The sequence below is a fragment of the Camelus dromedarius genome, chromosome 24 (genome assembly GCF_036321535.1).
Source record: "Camelus dromedarius isolate mCamDro1 chromosome 24, mCamDro1.pat, whole genome shotgun sequence".
NCBI classification, from domain to species: Eukaryota; Metazoa; Chordata; class Mammalia; order Artiodactyla; family Camelidae; genus Camelus; species Camelus dromedarius.
Window position 1 is genome coordinate 2,065,791 of NC_087459.1, and position 23,009 is coordinate 2,088,799.

The 23,009-nt window shown below is 50.5% G+C and overlaps 1 protein-coding gene across 7 annotated transcripts in view; it reads right to left on the bottom strand.

Annotated features, from left to right (window-relative positions):
- The window catches only part of CLEC16A (C-type lectin domain containing 16A), a 196,249-nt gene that overhangs the window by 31,826 nt on the left and 141,414 nt on the right, over positions 1–23,009 (bottom strand). For all 7 annotated transcript variants that reach the window (XM_064478181.1, XM_064478180.1, XM_064478179.1 and 4 more), the window contains 3 exons: positions 21,800–21,951; positions 19,193–19,397; positions 17,317–17,481 (listed from right to left, as the gene is read on the bottom strand). In XM_064478181.1, coding sequence (XP_064334251.1) covers positions 17,317–17,481; positions 19,193–19,397; positions 21,800–21,951 — 522 coding nt within the window. The remainder of the gene's footprint in view (positions 1–17,316; positions 17,482–19,192; positions 19,398–21,799; positions 21,952–23,009) is intronic.

A 23,009-nucleotide genomic window follows, 5' to 3' on the forward strand; every position in this document is an offset into this window, starting at 1 on the left:
ATGGGGGGCCGGCGCCCCTGTCCTGGGCTCCAACATCATCATGCACAACGAGACTATGTAGCAATAGTGGGCTAGGTGGCATCTTCCCCAAGACACTGTGAATTCCTTGAAGGCAGGGCCTGTCCAGAACCTTCCACTCCCCAGTCTTGGCAGAGCATGGCGCAGGGATGTGTGCATAAGGTTTCCCGAAAGTGGGACAAGCTTGAAGAACTGGCCTCTCCTGAAACTGGGCCCAGGGCACCAAATGCATTTTGCTCCTGTATCAGAATCTCCTGGTTCCCCAAACCCTCTAAGGAGCAGTTGCCTTGAAGCAGGAGAGCTACTGACTGAGCACGCCCCAGCTTGCCAAGCTGTCACTCCATCTCTGGGCTACAATCAAGGCAGCTGGTCCACAGAGAAGGGACCTCAGTCATGCTGGGCCCTGTGCCACACAAGCCCATGGTAGGTGCTTGGTGGATGTTTGTGGATTAAAGGAATGACAATTGGGCCACTGCATTTGATCCCAATGGTCACCCACAACCCCTTGTAAAGCCATCGAGGAGAAATTCAGTGAGATCTTTCAATCCCTAATAGTGTTCCCAAGACTGGATGGACATTAGAATGAGCCAGGGAGCTTCAACAAACACCAGTCACCCTCTCCTCACTCTGTTTTAACTGGGCTGAAGTGGGCATGGACATCAGGCTTTTCAAACGCTCTCAAGGCAATTCTAGAAATGCAAAGCCAGGGCTGAGGGCCACAGGGTTAGGCTGGCTCAGCCCAGGGCCTCAAACTGGAGAAGATCTCCCATGGACCAGGATTCCACACTTCCAAAAGGGCTGTTCCTCTGCCCCTGGGCACCGTGGGCGCAGGTCCTATGTGCCTCTCTGGCTGAGTGAAGGCATTCTAGTTGACTGACTTCCTGATCACCTAGGTGGCCACTGCCCCACAGAAGCCTTGGAGCTTCGGGACCATTGGAAGGACAAGCCTGCCTGCTTGGAGGAGCCACAAGCTGACCCGAGGGCTATGTGAGCTGAGGAGGCCCTGTCACCCTCTGCAGCGGGACAGTGAGACCACTCTCCAGCCTGAGGCTGGAGGGATGCCCTCGGGAGCCGGACAGCGCTCTCAGCCCCTCTGCTCCTCGTGGGTGGCACCGCTGTGCCTCATTTGGATGCAGTTCCTGACCAAGATTCAGGGCCACGCTTACACTAAGGTGGATGACGTGAACTGGCTAAGTCAAGTCAACCAAATGGTTTGTCGAGAAAGTGCCACATCTGGCAGGCGTCTGAGACAGGGCAGTAATAACACAGGCTTGGGAATAAGAATAAAAATGAGAACACAGAGAGGGAGGCTATGGGCTGGGGTCAGAGTCAGGCAGAGGATGGACACCGCTGTTGCTGACTTGCTGTGCAAGTCTGGGCAAGTTCCTTAACCACCCTGAGCCTCAGAAAACCTCCACTGCAAAATAAGCATGTGCCTGCCTCTCCCCAGGAGGTTCTGAAGGTGAGATAATGAATCCATGGAATATGCTTGGAACAGAATTTGAAGCACAGAAGGTGGCCCACTGATGGGGAGCCAGGGAAGCCTGCCCTCCTCACTCTGTGCCCAGTTCCTTCCTGACTTGGGGCCCTGCACATGCTGTCCCTGCCTGGAACACCTCCCCTCCCCACCCAGTTTGTCCAATGAATCCTTCTACTATGAGCCCACATCATCGATGCAGGGAAGGCTTCTCTGATCTCCACTAGAGAAGACCAGGTTCCCCGTTATCAACTAAGTATTTACTGGTATGATTATCTGAATAACGCCTACTATTCTTACAAGATTGCAAGCTGCATGTGGCAGGGCCATGAATATTGGATGTGCTCACTGCTGTCACCTCAAACCCGAGCACAGTGCCTGGTATGCAGTTGATGCTCAATAAATGCTTGTAGGATAAAGGAATGGATGAAAAGGTAAACTCCATTGCTTTCCCCAAAGCCCATCTTTGCAGATCCATGAAGGCAAAGAAGTCCGCAGACTCACATCACTGCAGGGCTTGACTATAGTCTGCCAGCCCTAGAACTTTCCGGAAAGTTTCTAAATTCATCCTTGACCAGCAGACCTTAAATCTCTACTGCAGAGGCTCCCGCGCTTGGCTGGTGCACCGGCGTTTTCCACTGCAGGTCAGCACCTTATTATATATTTTTAAAAGAGTTCTGGCAGAGAGCCAGTCCAGGCTGCAAGAAGTAGGAGACAGAGCTGTTGATACATCACACCTCTTGGGCAAATGTCAATTGGTTTGGGGAAACCTAGACAACCACTCAGTGCTGCCAGCCACGCACAGGCATCTCGGGCCTGATTTATCAGCGAGCTCTGACAGGCATGCTCAGAAAATCCTTCTGGGCCCAGCATTGAAGACCGGAGCTCAGGAACCACATGTGAGGGGCTACAGTTGAGATCATGGTGTCTCAGCTTCCAACTGTGACTCCTCCAGGGTGAGGCCAAGAATTTCTTAAAGTCCCCAGGCCCTGAGCAGGATCCCTGGACACTGGACTGAGCAGACTGTGGAGTGATATGGCCTAGGAGTGGGTTTCTGCGACATCACGTACTACTGCGTGACCTGGGGCAAGTTACTTAACTTCTCTGGGCCTCAACCTCCTGACTTGTTAAATGAGGGTAGTAACAGGGCCTTCCTCTGCAGGTTGCTGTGACTCCAGATCGTGGAGACACTCAGCCTAAGGTTGGCAACGTGGTGGGCCTCAAGAAACCCTCTTTGGTACACCAGAAATTAACACAACATTGTAAATCGACTATACTTCAATTTTAAAAAATTACGCAAAGGTTAAAAAAAAGAAAAACCCTCTTCAGTGGTGCCAGAGCCATTCAGATACTTCAACCTCAGAATGGCTCAGAGGGTCAGAGGTCAAAGCACATTGCTGCTTCCTGGAGATGTGAACTGGCTGGTCACCTTGCCTCTCTAGCCTCAGTTTCCCCATCTCCCTCCCCTCATGGGGTGACTGACATCATAAATGGGAAATGCTTTGCCAACCCTGAGGTGCTACACGACATGAGGGGACAGTGCCATCCTCAGGAGCAGATCTGTCACAACCAGGCAAGCTGTACCCAAAACCCAGCACTGACCACATTAGCCAAAGGTGTACTCCCATCTGCCCAGATCTTGGCCTCTGGGCGGACTCCAGTGGCTCCAAACCACTCCCCATCCAGCAGCCACATGAGCTCAGACAAATACGAATCAGGTGCAGCCCTCCCCTGCGTAAAGTCCGGAGCACTCAAGATGAAACCCACACATGCTCCGAGGCCTACCTCTCCTGCCTCTGCGACCTTCTCCCCAACCCTCGCCCCTCACTTCCTGCATTCCAACACACAGGTACTGTAGGCAACACTCAGTGACTGCTCCCACGGTCTCTGGTGTGGTGGTCACCCCAGTTCTGTCTGCCTCACAGACGCAGACCGTCAGCTGCATAAGGGTCTGGAATGGGGCTGTGGGAGATGCTGGGTGTGCACATGCTGGAAGAATGCACGACGCCTGAGGGGTGCCTTCTTTTGTGGCTCCATCAAGGCAGCTGCCCAGAGGTCCCCTTGCCTGGCGGGGCCGGAGAGAACCAGCTAGGACCCCTGCAAATGCCCTGTGAAGTGGCCTGGAGGGGCTGGGCCAGCTGCCTAGAGAGGTGCTTGGGGCTCAAGCCTGGTCAGGAGGCAGGGGGCGCTGGCCTCCCACCCCTGAGCTGCGACCTGGGCAGGCTGCTATAGCCCCCTGGGCCCTTGCTCCTTCCACCTCAGTGAGTGGCTGGTAAGACACTGGGACGGTGGGAGGCACCTACCGAGTGCTGGCCAGGGCCGGCTCCTGCCCTAGTGAGGCAGGGCCTAGCATCAGCCCCATATGTATACATAATAAACTGAAGTGTAGTTAGTTTGCAGTGTTGTGTTAGTTTCTGGTGCACAGCACAGTGATTCAGTTATACATGTATGTATTATTTTTCATTATAGGTTATTACAAGATATTGAACATAGTTTCCTCTGCTACATATTAGGACCTTGTTTATCCATTTTATATATAGTAGTTTGTATCTGCTAATCCTAAACTCCTAATTTATCCCTCCCCTCTGTCTATCACCCCCATTTTACAGAAGAGGAGACGGAGGCTCGGGGGCCTTACAGAGCTTCCTGGCATCACACAGTTGTCAATGGGCGGGTGCTGACTTACACCCGGACAGGCTGACTCCAGGAATGCGTGTGCCCCTGGCCTCCCCGTGGCAAGAGCTCCCTGGCAGGGATTTGGCATGGTTGCAACAGCATGGCGGCACACACCGGTGCCCAAATGCCAGTAGCCTTTAGCTGTTGGAGGCCAGTAGCTTCCTGTTGGTGTTCTGGCTGGCACGGAGGGCCCCTCTTTTGATGCAGTGGGGCCAGGAGTTGGTACAGGGTGGTTTCTGCATCTGCTTTCTGCTGGGGGTGGAGTGAAGAGGTCAGAGAGGGGATGCTGGCCTCTCGCAGGCCCAGACACTGTTACAGGATGCGTGAACACTGTTCTGAGCAAGTGGACGCCTCCCTGGGGCATGGGGCAGAAAATCCGCCACACACACACACAAAGCATTTTTCCAAAATCCCCAAGATTTTATAAATGTCAACCATTTCAGAACATTCCCCAGGTTATTAAGAGTAAAGCTTGTAGCATCAGACTTATGAGCTGGAAGGTGCGTGGGACCTAGCATCGGAGGCCCAACTGTTGCCTATGAAGTCAACACGCTCAGAAAACCACAACAAAGGGCAACTTTACCCCAGAAGTGCCACGGAGCCTTCAAATCAACTTAGCAGGAAAGGAAAGCTAGCTGAGCAGGAGGTAACCTTTTTCTCAGGAAGCTGGTAGAAGCCTTAGGAAGAGCAGGAGTCTGAAACCAGGCCCGGCCCCTCTGGGACGTGGGGCAAGTGACTCTGCTTTTGAGTTTTGCTTGCCCAGCTGCAAAAGCGGGATTAGTAATGTGCCAGTGTTCACGTATTTACCTCCTTACTTTCTGTAAAGCAACTGGCCTGGCGCCTAGCACATAGTTGGCACTCAATAAAAGGGACTTTTATCCTGGGGCTTTTAAAAAATCCGAGATGCTAGAAAGACACCACATACGCCATGCACCTGAATTTTTATAAACTTGCAAGCATTTTGGCGGCGTTTGGGGGGGGGGGTCACTGCAAAATCACAGTCCAAACTTAGTATTTCACACAGTTGAAGCATCTACTCTTGAAATCGGATTGTGAGGATTCGGCTTTCAAGGACTTGAGTTCAGAGCAGGCAGCGATGGAGACAGAGTAAAACAATTCACCAGCCGCAGTTTGATGGGCTTTGGAATGTTTCTTTTTGTGATTACTCTGGGGCTTAAGGAAGCAGGCTGCTTAAGTGTGAAAGCTGTCACAAAACAGCCATTCCTGTTACGCTGAGATAATACTGACTTCTGGCCCTTTGGGAGTTTGATATGTTAGAAAAATAATACTCTGTGTATGTTTTTGGAGAAAAGCATATTTATACAAAATGCCATGGCTGGAGAGCCACAAGTAAAGGAAGCTGTATTTTAGTCATGGGATGCTGGCTACAGAAAGAAAAGAGTTATAGAGAGGGGTACCCTCAGCAGAGGTGCCAGGAGGTAGAAGCAGAACCCCTTGGTGGCTCCCTCATGCCATCAGACTCTGCGATGACAAGCCTAGCCATGGGTGGGCCAGTCCCTGGGAACCTTTCCAATCATCACAGCTCCTGAAGGCCTCCTGGACAGAACAACATCCACAAGTAATGAGGGTTTTGCTGGGTCAGAAGTTGGGATCATCAAAATGCCCTTGTTGAAGACACAGAGAACATTCAGAGAGAAACTGGGGCTCCTCAATATTTCGCCTTAAACTAGCCTGGTGGCTTCCCACTCCCTCCGCCCACATGCTTCACTGGTCACCAAATCCTGTTAGGTCCACAGCCTAGAGATTCCTGGACTCACTTCGTGTTTCTTACCCCAGGGAAATCCTTGCGCAAGAGGGCGTGGAGGAGCTCTTATTTGTTAAGGACGAAAAAACTGGCCACAGTCTAAACATTTATCAATGGGAGATTGGCTAAATAAACAGTGGTTTGCCCCCATGATGGACTGCTCTGCAGCAGTCAAACATGAATGAGGGCACTCTTGGGAACTAACGTAAAACAAATCCAAGACATATTGTTGAGTGAAACGTAGCACTCATTTAGGTTAAAAAAACAAAAAAAAAAGCAATATAATACTATAGTAAAGTGTCGTGTATAAATGCCCAGAAAAACATATCGAAGGATACACGCCAAGTTGAGGAAGAGGGTATTTCTACAGAGACTTGCTCTCAGCCGTAAGATGGGCACAGCACCAAACTCCCCAGGTGGAGAGTGCCAAGTGAAAGGCTGAGGGTGCCTTGGGTTCTCTGGGCACCTCCTTCTCCCCTGCGCTTCTGACTTCTGTCAATCAAAACCCAAGCCTCCTGACTCATCACGCCTCATCCTGAGAACCTTCATGGGCTCCCTGTTACTTTCAGGGTAAAATTTCAACCCTTCAGCAGGCCTGGAAGCCCTTTGCCATCTGACCCTGCCTAGCTTTCCAGGATGTCTTGAGTCACTTCCCTACCCCACAGCCATGCCACCAAATGTCACCTGCTCCCTTGTGCCTTTGCACATGCTGTCCCCACCACACCTGCTTCTCTGCTCTGCACGGCCTGTTTATAAGTCTGTCTCCCCCATCCAGTCCTCTCTGTACGCTGGGCACAGCATTTATTTGCTTCATGAGAGGCCTCAGAAAGCATCCTTCCTTTCCTGACCATAGAGAGTGTATCTGTCATGTAACTTCCTTGAAATTTTTACCAGTTCTTCCCTCACCTGCCCACCCTCCATTCCTCTCCTGGTGGTCCCCTACCCCTGCTCCTAGGAGCTGCCAAGCTTTGAGGAGGGATCTGGGTCATAAAGGAGAGGACATGTGGAAGATCCAATGACTTTGGCCTCCGTGAACCTCCAGCACTGTTATTGTGTCCCATCCCCACCTTCTGCTTTGGTTCGTCTCATGCTTAGCAGGTCCTTGTGAATTAACACCTCTCCTTCCAGCCGCCTGCACGCTCAGCAATGACGCTTGCTGGGCATCGCATTCTCTTGGATCACAAGGTGGGCACTATGACTGGTTCTTGGGAAGCGGTAAAGTGGTTCTCGAACCCTGCTCCAGGGGCACCCTGGGGTTCCTTGCGCTAGTCAGAGGTACTTTAAGGAAAAAAAATCAGATCAAAATGGTCTTTTTCCAATTCATAGATAAACAATTAAGGGCTAGAATTTTCTCAGTTTCTGGGTTTTATCCCACAGACAAGCCTTCAATCCTTGGCATTTGCTATCACTTGTCTCCTAAGGAGGGGTTGAAACTTTCTTCAATCATTTTATAGACTTTCCTTTTAGACACAGATACTTGCACCCACAGAATACAGTCACGTTCTCTGCCGGTCTCTGTGCTCCTGGCTCACACAGTGGAGCGGGACACAGCAATCGTTCACAGTTCACAGTGTTCCCAAAGCACACCTGATCTTCAGGTGTTCTGCCGCTGAACAGTCTTCAGAACTGAAGACACGGTGGTTCATGGAGCAGGAACCAGGCTGGCCACCTGTGAGCTGTGTGACATGGGGCCAGGTGCCCCCACTTCTCCGAGCTCAGGTTTCCTGGTCTGCATACTGAGGAATGGGGTCAGCCTCCCAGAGTGTCGCAAGGCTCAGTGGAAACTGCCCAACCCAGGCAGGCATGGACTCCCCAGTGGCAGTCAAGTGTCACGGGTGAGTGGGTATGTGCTGGGCAGGGGGCCGAAGGGGACAGATCTCGGTTCGACTCTGGCCCCGGCTCTGCTGTGGGACCTCGGGCAAATCACGTAACCAGAATCCTCATGGCCCTTCTGCAGGAGGAAGCAGATTCTGCCCGGGTGTTTGATCAGCACTGGAGAAAGCCTTTCTGAAATAAGCAAATCTGTACAACTGCAGGGTTTCTTTGTTATTTACAGCAGAAGGGGCTCCTGGATTATTAACTGTGTGCAAACTGATTTAATGTGTAGAAAGGGAACTTATCCTTTGGGGTCCCAAGGGTCAGCCCTGACTAATAACAGCGCCCGTAAAGAACACAGGGATAACCTCTACTGTGCGCTGTACACGCGGAGGAACCATTCCAGGCACTTCCGTCGATTAACTCACTTTCAGCTCACTAGAGCCTAATGAGGTAGGTGACATTTCCATCTCGAGTTTCTTCTTCCTTTTTAATTATGGTAAAATACACATAACAGAAAGTGAGCTGTTACTTCGCATACAGTTCAGCTGTGTGGAGTACATACACGCTGCCGTGCATTACCCTCATTTTTCACGTGAATAAACAGGCCCAGAGGGGTGACTAACTGGCTCAAGGCCATGTAATGAGTATGAGGTGGAGCCAGGCCTTGAACCTGACTGATTGCTCTGGGGCTGTGCTAAGCCACCTCCACCGCTGAGTCTCACCTGGGCAAACACTGCTGCTGAGAAAAGAACAGAAAGAACAGGAGGGTGAACAGAAAGGACGAGGGGGCAGGACCCTGGACGTTCCATCTTTTCTGGATGCTTTTCCATCTTTCCAATTGTGCTGCATTAAAAGTGCTTGACTTGTACTAAGAGGCCGGGAGGTGATAAGTGGCAGGAGCTGAGTCCTGGGGGCAGAGACTGGCGTGTGCCGTGCGCCCACGAGGGCCACTTGTTCTGGCACATGCCGTCCTATCCTGTGTGGCCAGCGAGGCTGCCCGGGGCGGGCCCGCTTGACCTACAGAACATTCTGAAGTGTAGCCAAGGTCGAATGGCAGGATGAAGCTCGGGTTTGGGTCTCTTCCCATAACCTGCTGCACGGGCTCTCCACATTCTCCTCTGCTGGCAATCTGGGGAGTGTTCCCTGCTCTCTGACACACTGCCATTGCCAGAAGGCTCCAGGGCGCACTGTCGCTTCAGCAGTCTGAGGTGAGTAATGACCCCGAAAAGTGAAGCAACACAATTCTTAGGAATTCTTTTCTCCTCCCAGCCTCCGCCCCCAGGACAAGCTGGTCTTGGGGCCTGACAGCTGGCTCTGCCTGCCATGTGCATTTCACAAGAGGGCTCCTCCGACAAATGCTGGTGGCTCTTCTGGGGAAGTGTCCTTCGGGGGCAGGTTCCAGGGGAGGGAACCTCGTTGGCCCTGGTTTGGGAATAGGGTTCCCTCTGGGGCTGTGTGCTCCCAGCCTGACAATGTCCACAGGCTCTCTCTTCACAGCTGCCCTGGGGACTCCCAAGAAGCAGCAGCCTGGCAGACAGGGACCCCATGGACTCGGCTCAGGGTCCCCACACTGTCAACCCCACCACTTGAAGGTTGAGCTTTTAGAGACAATTGCCAGAGAGCTCTAAAAGGAGCATGAATCCTGCTGCTTTTGCTCAGGCAGGATTCCGAAGTCTCATTTCTGCTTTTTGTTCATGAGAGACCAGGAACAATCTGTACAAGGATGGCCTTTGTGTGACCCTGACCCCTAGCTTGGTTTGGAAGTGGTGGCTCTGGGAGAAGAGTGTCTTTCTGTATCACAGCTTTGCAGGTTTGTCCCTGATCCAACAGAGGCTGGCTTGGAGCGAGAGGACTTGGGAGCGTGTGAGCGTCATACAGAAAACAGGGGTGGGGAGCGCTGTCTGGGCCAGGGCCACCTAAGAGTCTTCTAGCTACAGAGGCTCTGTCCTGCCAACCTCTCACTCAGAGACAGCTGGCAGAGCCGTCGCGTGAAGCTGCTCGGCCATCACCTGTAAGCAAATGGGATTTAGAGGCAGGAAGCGGAGGTGTGGATCTCGGCCACCCTCAGGAGCTCTGTGGCCTTGGTCTGAGCCTCTGTTTCCTATCTGTACATCAGGGCAAGTGATGCCAGCTTCAAGATCTGGGCAGAGGATAGAATTAATGCTTATAAAGTACCTGGCACAGTTAATTCTTCTGGTCACACTCTACCCCACACTTCTAGAAACTGATGAGTTTTCTGTCAGAAACATGCCGGCGCCCGATACCACGGAGGCTTCAGGTGGCGAGAATTCACTTTGGAAGCATCAAAACTGAGTCAGGAATTAAAGGGCATGGTTGGGGGTGCTCAGGGGTCTGACCTGGGCAGACCTGAGTTCAAAGCTTTGCTGGGGGAGGGGTCTCTGGTGTGACCTTGGGCAGGTGGCTTCCTTACATGTAGAAAAGGCAAATGGTAAAAACCTTCCTTCCTGAGGAAGATCAAATGAGAATACTGTATACAGTGCTTAGCAGCTCAATATGTTTTGCTTTAAAAAAAAAAAAAAGGCCTCAGGGTCAGAATCAAGTTTCTGTAACTCATGACCCAGTGGCCAGAGTCTCTGACTGGGGAGCTGATGGGTTAACCCAGGGTGTGGGGAACTGGAGGATGGTGGCAGGGCGGCTTTCTTTCCCCTGTGACTTCAGAAAGGGTATTTTTTTGCCTTGAGGAGCTGGAAGGAGAGAACTGGTTCCAGTTTTATAATCAGAATGAAGAAAAATAACAGGCCTAAAAAATTAGTTTCTGGGAAAAACTGCCATGAGATGACATTAGCACCTAGTCCGTTCTCCCCAGGGGAGAAGTCAGGGCTGAGGTCTATGAATTAAACATCGATTTTTTTCCTCTTTTTTTTTTCTTTCTGGATGTCAGTCTGAGGCTTTGTGGTCAGCTCGGCTGGCTCTGGGCACACGGTAACCCTGCATTCTTCCTCAGTTACTCAGCTGCCAAAGGCTGGCTCTGGAACCGCACGTGCTGCCTTTCCACAGAACTACTCGGTGTTCTGGGTCAGTGACTGATAGGGCCGGTTTGTTTGCCTTTGATAAAGATAACACCTGCGGAAAGCACGGCACCACCACCCCCCCGCCCCCACTCCCAACCCGTGCTCAGGGATCTCAGTGTCTGCCCAGAGACAGACGGTGTCCCGCATCCAGCAGGACGAGAACGGAGGAATGCTGACCCCTCCCGCTGGCACCCCGAGCCCCCACCGACTGGCGCAGGAGCCAGACCCAGGCGTGAGCAAGGCCACGACGCCCCTGCTGCAGGAACTCACAGTCTGCTGGGAACAATTCATCCAGCTCAGCCTCCAGCCACCAGTCCACGCCCCCACCTGCCTTTGACGGTCACTGAGCCCTGCTCACTCACAAAGTGTCAGCAGTCGAGTGCAGGATGAATGGGGCCCCAGAACCTTCCATGCTAGTGCACGGCAGTGACGCAGATGAGAAAACAGGCAACTTCAGTTAATGTTAAGGGCCCTGGAGACTGTGGGAAAACAGTTCTTCAAAAAGTTTAACCCCCCCACCAAAAGTTCAATTCCCGTTCGACCCAGCAATTCCACTCCTAGGTAGACACCCTAAAAGATTGAAAACAGGTGTTCAAACAAGAACACGTACACACAGTACTATTCACACTGGCTAAAAGGTGGAAACAAGCCACATGGCCACCAATGGGATATTATTCAGCCATGAAAAGGAATGAAGCTCTGACATAGGCCACAACATGGATGAACCTCCAGAACATGATGCTAAATTAAAGAAGCCAGAAACAAAAGATCACATGTTGTAGGATTTATACAAAATACCCAGAATCGATAAATTCAGAGACAGAGCAGATGAGTGGTTGCCAGAGGCTAGGGGGAAGAGGGGATGGGCAGTGACTGCTTAATGGGTACCAGGTTTATTTGGGGTAATGAAGATATTTTGGAAGCAGTCGAGGTGATGGTGGCACAAGACTGTGAAAGCACTAAATGCCACTGAATTGTATACTTCCAAATGGTTAGTTTTATGCGGTATGAATTCCACCTCAACTGAGAAAAATAAAACCCAGCTGCTGCACGGAGAGTCTGGGGGGTGGGTCAAGACCCCTGGGGAAGGCCTCGGAAGAGGAATCCCAGCAGAGCTCTGGATGCTGAGAAGGCACCAGCCTCGTAGAGGGTTCCAGGTTTTGAATGGGATGTGCCTGGCCCTTGAGAGGTGCAGACACGGCTGAAATGCTGGGTTGGATTACCTGTGAAGAGAGCTGAGGAGGGAGAAGAGAGAGGAGCTGATTGTGGGAAGGGGGCAGGGGCCAGACTGGGGCCATGGAAAGGGGCTGCGACAGGAGGTGCTGGGGGTTTTAAGCAGGGTAGAGAGCAGTGAAAGAGGGAGACTCAGTCCCTGGCCTGGCACTAAAAAGCTGTTGTGGGGGGGCAGCTGATAATTATCCTCGGCTGGGGGAGGGTCAGTTTTTTGGGTCATGTCACTGAGACCCCAACAGTGAGGGCCGCTGGGTGTCCACTTGCCTGTGCCACTGTGAGCCTGTAACAGGGGTAAGAAATAGGAAGAGCCTGGGGAGAACCTGAGCAAGAGGGACTATGGTGTTCTGTCACCGACCCTCCCACCCCCAGGGGAGCACGTGGGAGCAGCCTCTGGGCCACGAGGAGCCTAGGAAAGGGGGTCAGATCTGTTCAGGGAGGCCAGAGCCCTGGTCCTTTGGAGGCCACTGCTCCCCTGATGCCCAGGTTCACTTCCAGGAACAGCCTCTGCTCTGGGGTCTGCTGGTCCACTGGGTGTTGATGGAAAGACTGCCCTTGTAGGCTAGTTTTGGACATCCCCCCTCCCTTGGCAGATTCTGGCAATCAGCTGTCACCATGGGTCAGTGGAACAGGTCCTCGAGGGCACCAACCATGGAGCACCACCCCTCAAAGCTAGACTCTAAACCCAGTCGCACTTGCCCACCAGACACACCGGTCCCTGCTGGCCCCTCCCTCCCTGGCTGGGCACACACAGTGGCCTCTGCCCTTGTGGAGCTGAATATTCTGTGGGGGCGAGAGCCATAAACATAAAACAGGCCAATAAACAGAATTTGTAATTTCTTTCCAAGCCAAATGGAAGAAGAAAAATATACCAAAGTGGCCAGTTGTCTATTAGCCCAGATTTATATTCAACTTTTAATCTCTTCCAAGGAAATGAAAGGTATATTTTCATCAAATATCATCATTTAGAGCTTCTAAAGGGGGAGGCAGACTGCTCTGTGACAATTACCTGTGCCTGTTAATAAAATTGGAAGATGTGACACGACAGAGCCAGCCTCTGCAGCAGTCATCCCGAGGCAGGTGGCCAGCGTTGTTTTTTCCCTGGTGAACAATTCCCCAGCAGGAGCAGGGACGCCACACAGCCTGGGACGCTGCCACAGGGCAGCCTGCGGCAAGGGACACAGAGCAGAACCCGCTGTGTGGAGGGGCTGGGGTGGTGGCTGTGGATGCCAGAGCATCGGGGGGCAACCTTGGCAGTGCTTCTGATAGCACTGCTCTTTGGATTTTGCAAACTTCTGAGTAAGGTGAGGGCAGTGAAACTGACCTGCAACCAACCCAAATCTGTCACCTGGGTGCCTGGGACGCACATCTTGCTCACTCTGATGACAGAGATTGAACAGAGGAAAGCTGCTTCGGACCTTCCCAGGGTCTCAGTTCCCTCATGCTCCCTTGTCAAAGTGCTGTGGCCTAAACCACCCAAAGTCCAGGGCCCCAGCGGGAATTCCTCATCTTCCTAGCGTGCGCGCAGGCAGAAGGCAGCAGGTGGGATCTGCACTAAGGCTGTGCAGAGGGTAAGAATGAAGGCCCATTCCTCATTCAACGAATATTGAACGAAGGCACCACGCTAGGTGCTGAGGTACAGCAGTGAATGGGACACTCCAGGTCCCCGTGGAAGTGACATTCTCCATGGAGGAGAAAGGTCCACAAACATGTCAGACACATATGGAGCCCCAGGACCACGGAGAACGTAAACCAGGCTGATGTGACGGGGGTCACTTTTGTTAGGGGGGTGATCTGGAAAGGCCTCTTTGAGGAGGCAGCATGCAGAGTGAAGCATGAGGAATCAGTAGGAAGTAGCCACACACAGGTCTGGGGAAGAGTATTCCGTGCAAAGGCCCTGGGGAAAGAGAGAGCTCAGTGAGTTAGAGTAGTGGTTCCAAAGCTTGGCCGGGGGAACCCGGAGGGCCTCCCAGGGTCAGAACTTTCATGAAAATAAGAAGACAGCATTTTCCTTTTACGTTCATTCTCCCAGGAGTATACAGAGGAGTCTTCCAGAGGCCACACAACATACTCTGTCACAGCAGATTGAAAGCAGAAACAGACAGGAGAATCCAGCTGTCTTCTATTAAGCCAGATATTACAGAGACTTGCAAAAATAATAACTATTAACTTTTTTTGTTTTCGAAAACAGAGTTATTGTTCTTATGTTTATGTGGGATGGATTATTATTATTTTTAAAATAAGTAAATATTCAAAGTATTTCTCAGTTTTAATTTCTAATGCCCGAAATATCGATAGAGTCCATACAAACTAAGCTTGTTGGGTTCCTCAATACTTTTTCAGAGAATAAAGGGGTCCTGAGGCCAAAACTCTCGAGAAGTGCTGACTTGGAGGAGCAGCAGGGGTGGTACGGCGGGGGTGGGGGATGGCGTGAAGGCTGGGGGAGCTGCATCTCAGAGGCCTGCTGGGGCCCTTCTACAGCGATCACACAAGGGCAGAGTGAGACATCTGGATTTGGTACTGAGTGCAATGGGAAGCTACTGGAGGGTTGCAGGCAGGGGCATGATATGTTCCGATTTAGGCTCTAGAAAGATCTCTCTGTCTGCATGGAAGGCAGGGGATGAGTTTGGAAGCTGGGAATACTGAGGATGCGGCTGCCACGATCTAGGGGAGAGGCTGGCGGCCAGGAGGGGAGGAAAGCTGGGGTGTGTTCCAGAGGCAGAGCAGGCCAGTGGGTGTGGGAGAGGGAAGAGAAGAATTAAGGATGATTCCAAGATGCCGGGTGGCTGTGGGGGCCCCTCTACTGAGTCTACAGGTGGTGAGGAGCTGGGACCGGGGGCAGGAGAGTTCCCTCCCATCTCTCGGAGTCACGCTAAGGCTCAGTGGTTTCAACTCGCTCTTAGGTCACATCTCTGGCTCAGACGAGGCCTGGAGGGCAGCCAGTGAGGCCTCTCCACCCAAGGGCCCAGAGCAGTCACCCTGGGGAGCACATCTGTACAAATGTCCCCGGCCTTGCTCCCCACCTGAGTGGCACTTCCAGGGGGATGTCAGGGCAGAGACACAGCCGAGGGGCAGACAGCCACTTTCAGGGGCTACCTTTGACTTGCCACAGTCCCCATTAGCCCAACCTCATATACTCCGACCCTGGGACTAGCAAGAGGACACTGGGCATTCCAGCTGCATCAACCCTCCTGCAAGGCAGGCCTGGGCTATTGTTGGCAGCGTTACACCGTCAGCACCCCTGGAGCCCAAGCAAGGTGGGAGAAGTAAGTAATAAATCATTGCAAAGCATCCTGCAAACAGAGAGATGATTATGCCAATGCCAGAGAATGTGACATTTGGAATTTACACTTGCCTTGTTCCAAAGATGATGGAGCGGAAATAAGGACTGGGCTTTTCTCCTTAACCCATTAGTTCCTGAGCTCAGAGTCCCTGATGACCCGGAAGAAATGATTTCTTAACTAATACAATCTTATATATCAATTATATTTCACTTTTAAAAAATTACAAAGCAGTGCTTATAGACATATAATAAAATTAGAACCGTGTGTTAAAAAAAAAGAGAGGGAGAGAGAGAAAAGAAAGGAAAAAAGAAATGATTTCTTACCAGGCCAATCCGTATTTAGTTAACGTAGATTCATGGTCATCACTTACATTTACTTAAAAACCACCTCTACGGAAGGTGAAGCAATCCGGAGAATTTTTAACAAAAGAGCCCTCCGGACCCACAAGCAGGCAGAATCAACTCACATTCCACAGTTAAAAACAGAAGCAGGGCTACAAACAGTCTTGCAGCCCAAGACTGGATTTAAGAATGAAAACAGTCCCAGGCTGCGGGCGGTAGCGTGAACTGGCACGCTTTCTCCAGAGCACATGCTGGGACTACACACATCAGGATGAAAAACCTCCCCTCTGACTTGCTGGGTTCCTCAATACTTTTCCCAGATCCACTGCTGGGAATTTATCCCACAGACACATGAGATTTGCACACTTACACAAAGATACCCTGGGGATGTTCACTGTGACACCAGGGGTGCAAAACACTGGAAATGACCCCCATGTCCATCAACACGAAATGTTATGAAAGATTTGTTTTTGGTCCAACCATAGGAGAAAATGCCATAAACAGTTAATGAGCTATTAAGTCGACTCGCACCTGCTTACATGTAACACTGACTTGTCAGTAAGTAAAAACGGCAAGAGGTAGAATCACATACACGGCATAACCCCGGGCGTAAAAACAGACAAGCAAAATGGTTTTGGAAGGATATGCGAGAAACTGTTAACAATGGTCACTTCTGGGGCCAAGTGGACTTATTTTTCATTTTATCACATCCCGTTTGGATTTTTAAAAATCGTATGTTTATATAGTATATACTGTATTTCTGAAATGAATTAATCCAATCAAAGAACAAAAACAGAATGAATCATGGGGTGGAAGGGAAAAGGCGACCCTGATTTGGGTCAGGTTCTCTTGACCCCATTTTGTTCTCAAACGAATGACTGCTTTTGAAAACATTCTGCAACCCTTACAGCGGAAGTTCGAAGCCCTAACGGTGGAGGGGTGAAGGTGCAGGGGACTGCTTGGCCAGTTTCTGGAGTTTCGTAACCAAGAGCAAGGTTCTCTTTCAAGGAATTGGGGTGTACATGGATTTACTTGAAGCAGACATGCCAGAACAGGGAGGGGCAGCCCGCCTGCCCTTCTGGAGAAGCAGTACTGTCAGCTCCACCAAGCCAGCCTTGAACTTTCTATTCATGTTTCTCTTTTGGAGAGGTGGGGAGGAAAGTTAGAGACACGCTTTGGTGAAAGTAGGAAGAGAGGTTCCCTGGAAGAAGACAGTGGCAGCCGCCCCGTGGGCAGCAGGACCTTCTTCTGAAGTCTCACTTCTTCAAGGGTTTGTAACAGGGACCGCACACACTAGCTCTTTCTAGTCATCCTATGCGGAGAAGGAAACTACTCTCCCACAAACTCATTACTAATAATCTAAGCATTTCCAAGAAATTTCTAAGAAATCTTTTCATCTTAATTCTGAGAAGTGCTTCCACATCTTTAACAAATCTCTGGAAAACCAAACCCAGGAGGCAGAACACCAAAGAGAAAGCCAAGATTTCTTTCTGGGGCTTGTGTTTAATCTTGTGTTAGGTGTGGATAAATTCTAAGAAACTGGTGCTTCCCACTGACTGGATTTCTGAGAGGAGAAGGGAAGCCTACACAGGCTTAAGACTGAGAAAGTCCTGGAGCCACCCCTCTCCCACTCGCTGGAAGGGACAGGAGGTGGCACAGGGTAGGGCCGGCTTACCTGGTACCTTGTCCACAGACGCAAACACAGAGCGCTGCACTGTGGGGTCGCTGCTGCCCCGGCGGCACTGGTCGTAGAAACGGAAAGGCAGGTGCTGGGCGGAAGAGGACCCGAGACCAAACCCCAGGACTTCAGTCGTCGGCTGGATCGGGAGGTCCAGGAGGGCTGCATTCAAACAAACCCGTGGTTTGTGCTCAGCATATGGGATGGGAGTGTATGCGATGAGACTTTGGGTGGCGAGAGGGCTGTGGCCCTGCCAGGCACATCCCTTGGGTGATGCTAAGCAGGCGGCTGGCAGCCTTGAGCTGGACACCAAGGGTCCTGCCTGAGGCTCAAAACCCAAGCAGTGCCTAGTGAGGGGTTCAAGATGAATGCCAGGACTTTCTTCACTTCGGATTCTCGGCTTCACACAGAAGATCCTTATGAAGGCTTAGCCTTGGGTATAGTTTCAGACCCCAGAGCAAATGGGGCCACTTCTGCTGTGAAAGTTCACATCGATGCGTGTGGGAAGGAGTGTGTGAGAGAGAACGCACACGCACTGTGCCTGTATATTCATGAGCGTGTGTGTATCTGTCACTGTTGCTGCTCTCCCTTCCACACACAAATCTCACGATACAGCAATTTGAAGGGGCTTTTTAAAATCAATTTAAGAAATACCTAAGGCGTTAGTTCTAACAGCCACTTTACAGCATAATTCTCAATTTTCCGATGAAATATTTAGCCTTCATGCCAGCTGTGAGAAATTGCTTTACATTAAACAGCAACAACAACAAAAAAACCCTCTGGAAATAAATCTTAAAGGAAAGGACTGAATGATTTAAGTCACTTTGCACATTACAAAATGCTTCTGTAATGATTCTGGAGGCCAAGTTTCAGCTAAGTGAGAAATAAGATGAGGACTGTGGGATGCAGGCCTGGGCAAATCCACGGGGCATGTGCAGGAAATAACTGAATCTGCGATACCCAGAAACCCTGACCTCCAGGTGTTTATTTTTAGGTAACTCCTCAAGAAAGTTCCCCATCTACCACCATGGGGTGGAAAGCCTCCCAGTGACCACACCAGAATGACCACTGGTGCTTGAACTGAAAGGCACTGGTTTCTTTAAGAAAGGCTGTTTGTGATTTTAGGAGTTGATAGAATACGTTTTCCCCCAAGAACACTGTGTCTTCCTCCCTGACAAAGGGAATGCCCTCGTTTCAGTGCCTTCCCTTCTAAGAAAGCTGGAGCCTTCCTGACACTGGGCAGCGTAGGGCCTCCTCACAAGTTTACTACAATCTCTGTACAATGTAAAATGACACTTCCAAATTCAGTGCTGCTTCTTGGCCCCCTTCCCAAGCAGGGCTGCTTCTTATGAGAGCGGGGAATGAAGAGGAGGGAAGGGATGGTCTTTAGTGGAGGAAGTTCTGCTTTGGGTTCTGCAGACTATGTTGTCTATGTGGCTTTGGGCAAGTCACTGAGCTTCAGTTTACCCTTCTATAAAGTGGGCAGAACAGGTTCCGTTCATCTCAAGGGTTTAAGGATCAGAGGTGGTAGAGGAATGAAAAGCACTTTGTAAAACATAGGCTAGAGAACTTCTGTGCGCAGGAGTGAGAATCGCTGTCCCACACTGATGGCTACCTTGTCACGGCCTCGGGCCTGGTAGGGAGGGCTCACCTTCGCTTCCAAGCAGCCCTGGAGACCCTCTAGAAATTAAACATTTAGGAAATGGGAAATTCTGAGAAAATTCTCATTTTCTCCCTAAAACACCACTGATTCCTGAACTGCATGTGTCCTCCTCTAGAGGAGTCTTGAGGGTTCCAAAGGTCAACGTGAGAACCACTCGAACAGCTTCTGCCCTGGTGACTCGGGGGACACTTTGCCGGGGCCACCACTCACCAGCTATCCTCTGCATCTTCATGCGCCTCGCCTGGATGCGGCCCTTGGCCAGGCGCTGCTTGGCGATGATGCAGCGAATGTGGTCAGAGAAGATGAAGGTGGCCTGGAGGATGGGGAAGGGCTTGGAATGGGGGCTAGACGCAGGCTTGTGGATGGTGATGTTCAGGGCGCGGCTGTCATCCTCCACGCCGGTAACCTGCATGTCCTGCCGGGGGAGGAGGCCAAAGAGAGGGTGTCCGTTAGGTTAGGGGTGGGTAGCTGCTCAGAAGCTATGGATCCGTGTCTCATCTAGAGAGAGGCCTCCCAGACTGTACTTTGCTTTTGCTTTGAAATAAACCATTGGCCCCCCCCCCAAGTCTAAGTCAAAGATGGACACAAACCAGGTCAGGCCTGGCGGGAGAGGACGGGGTGGGAAGTACGGAGAGCTCAAGTTGCTGATGTTGACTTTGGTAGCTGGTCCTGTCCCAGTGAGGACTTGAGTCTCAAGTGAACACACGGGACATTGGCCTCTTCAGGGGGCTTTGGGGAAGCCAGCAGTCAAACTCCAATAATTCTTGCTTCTGAGAAAAAACCCGAGATGGCAAATCGAAGTTCCTAGTCCCCTCTGGCATGAGCTTCCATGTAGTCACTCATCTTGGCGTTCTATAAAGTGGGCAGAACAGGTTCCGTTCATCTTTATAGAACAACTCCTCCCGTGCTTCTCCTAGGTAGGGGGCACCGCTGGCTTCCATCTGCACATCTCTCAAGAATTCCTGGTCCCTAAAGGTAAACGCTAACTCCGAGACAGGGTTGGGGGAAGCCACTTAGCAAATATTTGAAGAAAGTTATACGTGAAAAGTGGAGAGGAACTCACGGATAGCAAGTATCGTAAAGACAACTCCAATCTAAAGCCTCAAATGGATTCTGTGTAAGGAAATCTGCTTCCCAGGGAGGCGAGGGCATATAACTCAGTGGCAGAGGGAATGCTTAGCATGCATGAGGTCCTGGGTTCAATCCCCAGTACCTCCATTAAATAAATACATAAACAAACAAATAAATATACAAACCTAATTCCCCTCCCTCCCAAAAGAAAAAAAAAATCAGCTTCCCACTAAGGTTTGAGACAAAAGCAGGAGACAAGAGAGGGACACGGGAAAACGTTGAAAAAAACCCATGAAGCAAGATGGTTACTGTTCACAGGCATCAGACCTGGCACCGGCTCTCTGGACATAATACCGCCACCGAAATGTTGCAGTGGGGATTAGATGAGATACTACGCTTTTAAAACGGAGCACCTGGCACGTATTAACGGCCTGACAAACAGCAGCTCCTGGAAGATGACCAAAAGGAGAGGTTTATGTGGCTTTCGTTATCTGATGGACGACATGTGTTAATCCTCTGAGGGAGAAAAACACTTTCCTGACACTAAATTCTAAAGGAAATGGATCATAAGCCGAGATAGATAAGAAATACTAGGTCACCTAATGGACAATCTCTTACGTGGAAGTCTTCTTTAAAATGAGAGATTCTTCAGATAGTAGCTTCTCACATCACCTTCTGTAAAAAGACTTTTCTTTTTTTTTTTTTTTTTGAATGGAAAGATCTTGAAAAAGAGGAGGCTGGAAAATGGTTGCAACAGCATCTTCAAACACGTGGGTGGTCTTCTTGGAGAGTGGGTCACACTGGAGCGGCGGACGTGGGTCAGCCCCGGGCCAAGCCTTGCCAGCAACCAGGACTGCCCAGCAAGGAAACGGACTCAGCACAGGACAAATCAGGCCTGGAAGAGTCTGCTGAACGTCCAGGGCCTCAGGGCCTGGCACGGGGTGTGAGCTGCAAGATTGTTTTCAGTTCATCTGGTTTTATGCTCTGTTCGATCAACGAGCTGGCATTACACCCATTGCTTAGACAAACAGTAAGAAAACCCAAACCCCAGCCTGGCATTTGGCAATTTAAAGCCTAGGTCTGTAGGAGTGGTGGAGGGTAAGGGAACTTCCATAAATCACTGGTGGCAATAATCATTTCAGAGAGGAATTTTAGAGAGGAAATAGGTGTATCCCAGCTTCTTGGTATCTGCCTAGGGAAACCCTGGCCCAAGTGCACAAGGAAGTAAGGACAATTCTGTTCATAGCAGCACCGTTTGTAAAGGTAAAAAGCTAGAAATGGGTAAAGGGCACTGGTAAACCCTGCCTTGGTGTGGTCAGGGAGCAGTTAAAAGGACACCAGTCTGCACATACTAACAGAGTCAGCTTTCCAAAATAGTCATTGAGTGAAAAAACCGAAATTTAGAATACATTCAATGTGACAGTATAAAAAACACACACACTCACACCCCCCACCTCTCAAGGAGATGTGTATAATGTTTAAAAACAGTACTTTGAGTTATATTTATCTCTGCACTTGGCAGAGCACCGTATCTGGGAGGATCATACTGATAATGCAGGAGGGGAGTAAGAATGGGTTTTAAGCGAAAAGGATCTGGCCCTTACCTGGGAAGTATTTGAACCCTTTTCCATGAAAACCTGTTCATGTAGCCCCAGTTTCATTAGAAATTAACTGTAAAGATGATAACTTTTGTGGGTGTTTACACAGTCAACCGAGAAGAGTTCCCGGAGTTCTCGGCCATCGTACCTGCAGAAGGCCTGCAAACTTGACCACTCCCCAGCCAAGCCTGGACACATCGGGCTCCACCAAACTCATCTGGTAAATATCGACGGCCAGGAACCGCTGGAGCATGCCGCCATCCTTGGTGATCACCGTGCATGCGATCAGGTCGCTGTTGTCTGGGAGGAGGGGGACAGAGAGCAGAGTGAGGTGCAGTCCGCTGTCCAGCCTGATGGAGACGCTCAAGCTGACTCATGTTCTGCCAGGTAGCACAGCTTAGTGTCGGTGCCCGGGCTGGGAGCCACACACACCCGGTCTGATACCCTCCTCTGAGTTATGTTGGGCAATTTACTCTACCTCTCTGGGCTTCAGATTTCTCATCTGAAAAATGGGGCTAACGCCCATCCCATGTCAAAGCACTGCTTGTGAGGACTGACTGACAGAAAGCACATAAAGCATCAGTACAATGTTAACTTGCATATTAGGCACTGGTGAACTGCAGCTAAAAAAAACAACCAACAAACTGAGAATCCCAGTAACACTTAGGGCTTCCCTGCAGGCCGTTGGTGGATGGGGCCTGAATTTAGTGAAGATGGGAAAGGAAGAGTCCCTTGATCGGTTATAGAATCACCAAATCCTCAGCTTGGTGTCTGGCCACTTAGAGCTGAGCTCTACACTAGATGGTGTGTGATCCTGGGCAAAGCACTTGGCCCCTCTAAACCACGGCTTCCCATCTGTAAAATGGGAATAATGTCCCCTAGCTTGAGATGTTTGATGCATCCAATGAGAACAGACAGGTACAGCATTTAGCATGGCATCCTCAGCCTCCGCGTGGTCCCTTCTCTTACCTGGAAGCTATTCCCAGATTTGATGTCTAATTCAGTGCCTGTCTTTGATAGCTCTGAAATCACCAGAGTAATACAGGACCATTAAATCTACGGTCTGCTTTGAGTTCCCTCCCACGAGATCGTTGGCAGTCTGTTTTAAAAGAAAAGCTGAACTAACCAGGAAACAACCTAAATGCCCCCAAATAGGGGAACCATTTGAGTATGATTTTTTTCCCCAGCATATGGAAAATTATATACCCATTTAAAAATCATATTTAACCGAACTGTGAACTGTGGTTACCTTTGAGGAGGGAAGTGAGAACTGGGGGTGGGAAAGTGTGTGTGTGTGTGTGTGTGTGTGTGTGTGTGAGTAACAACAGAACTTTAATTTTTGCCCTATATACCACTGT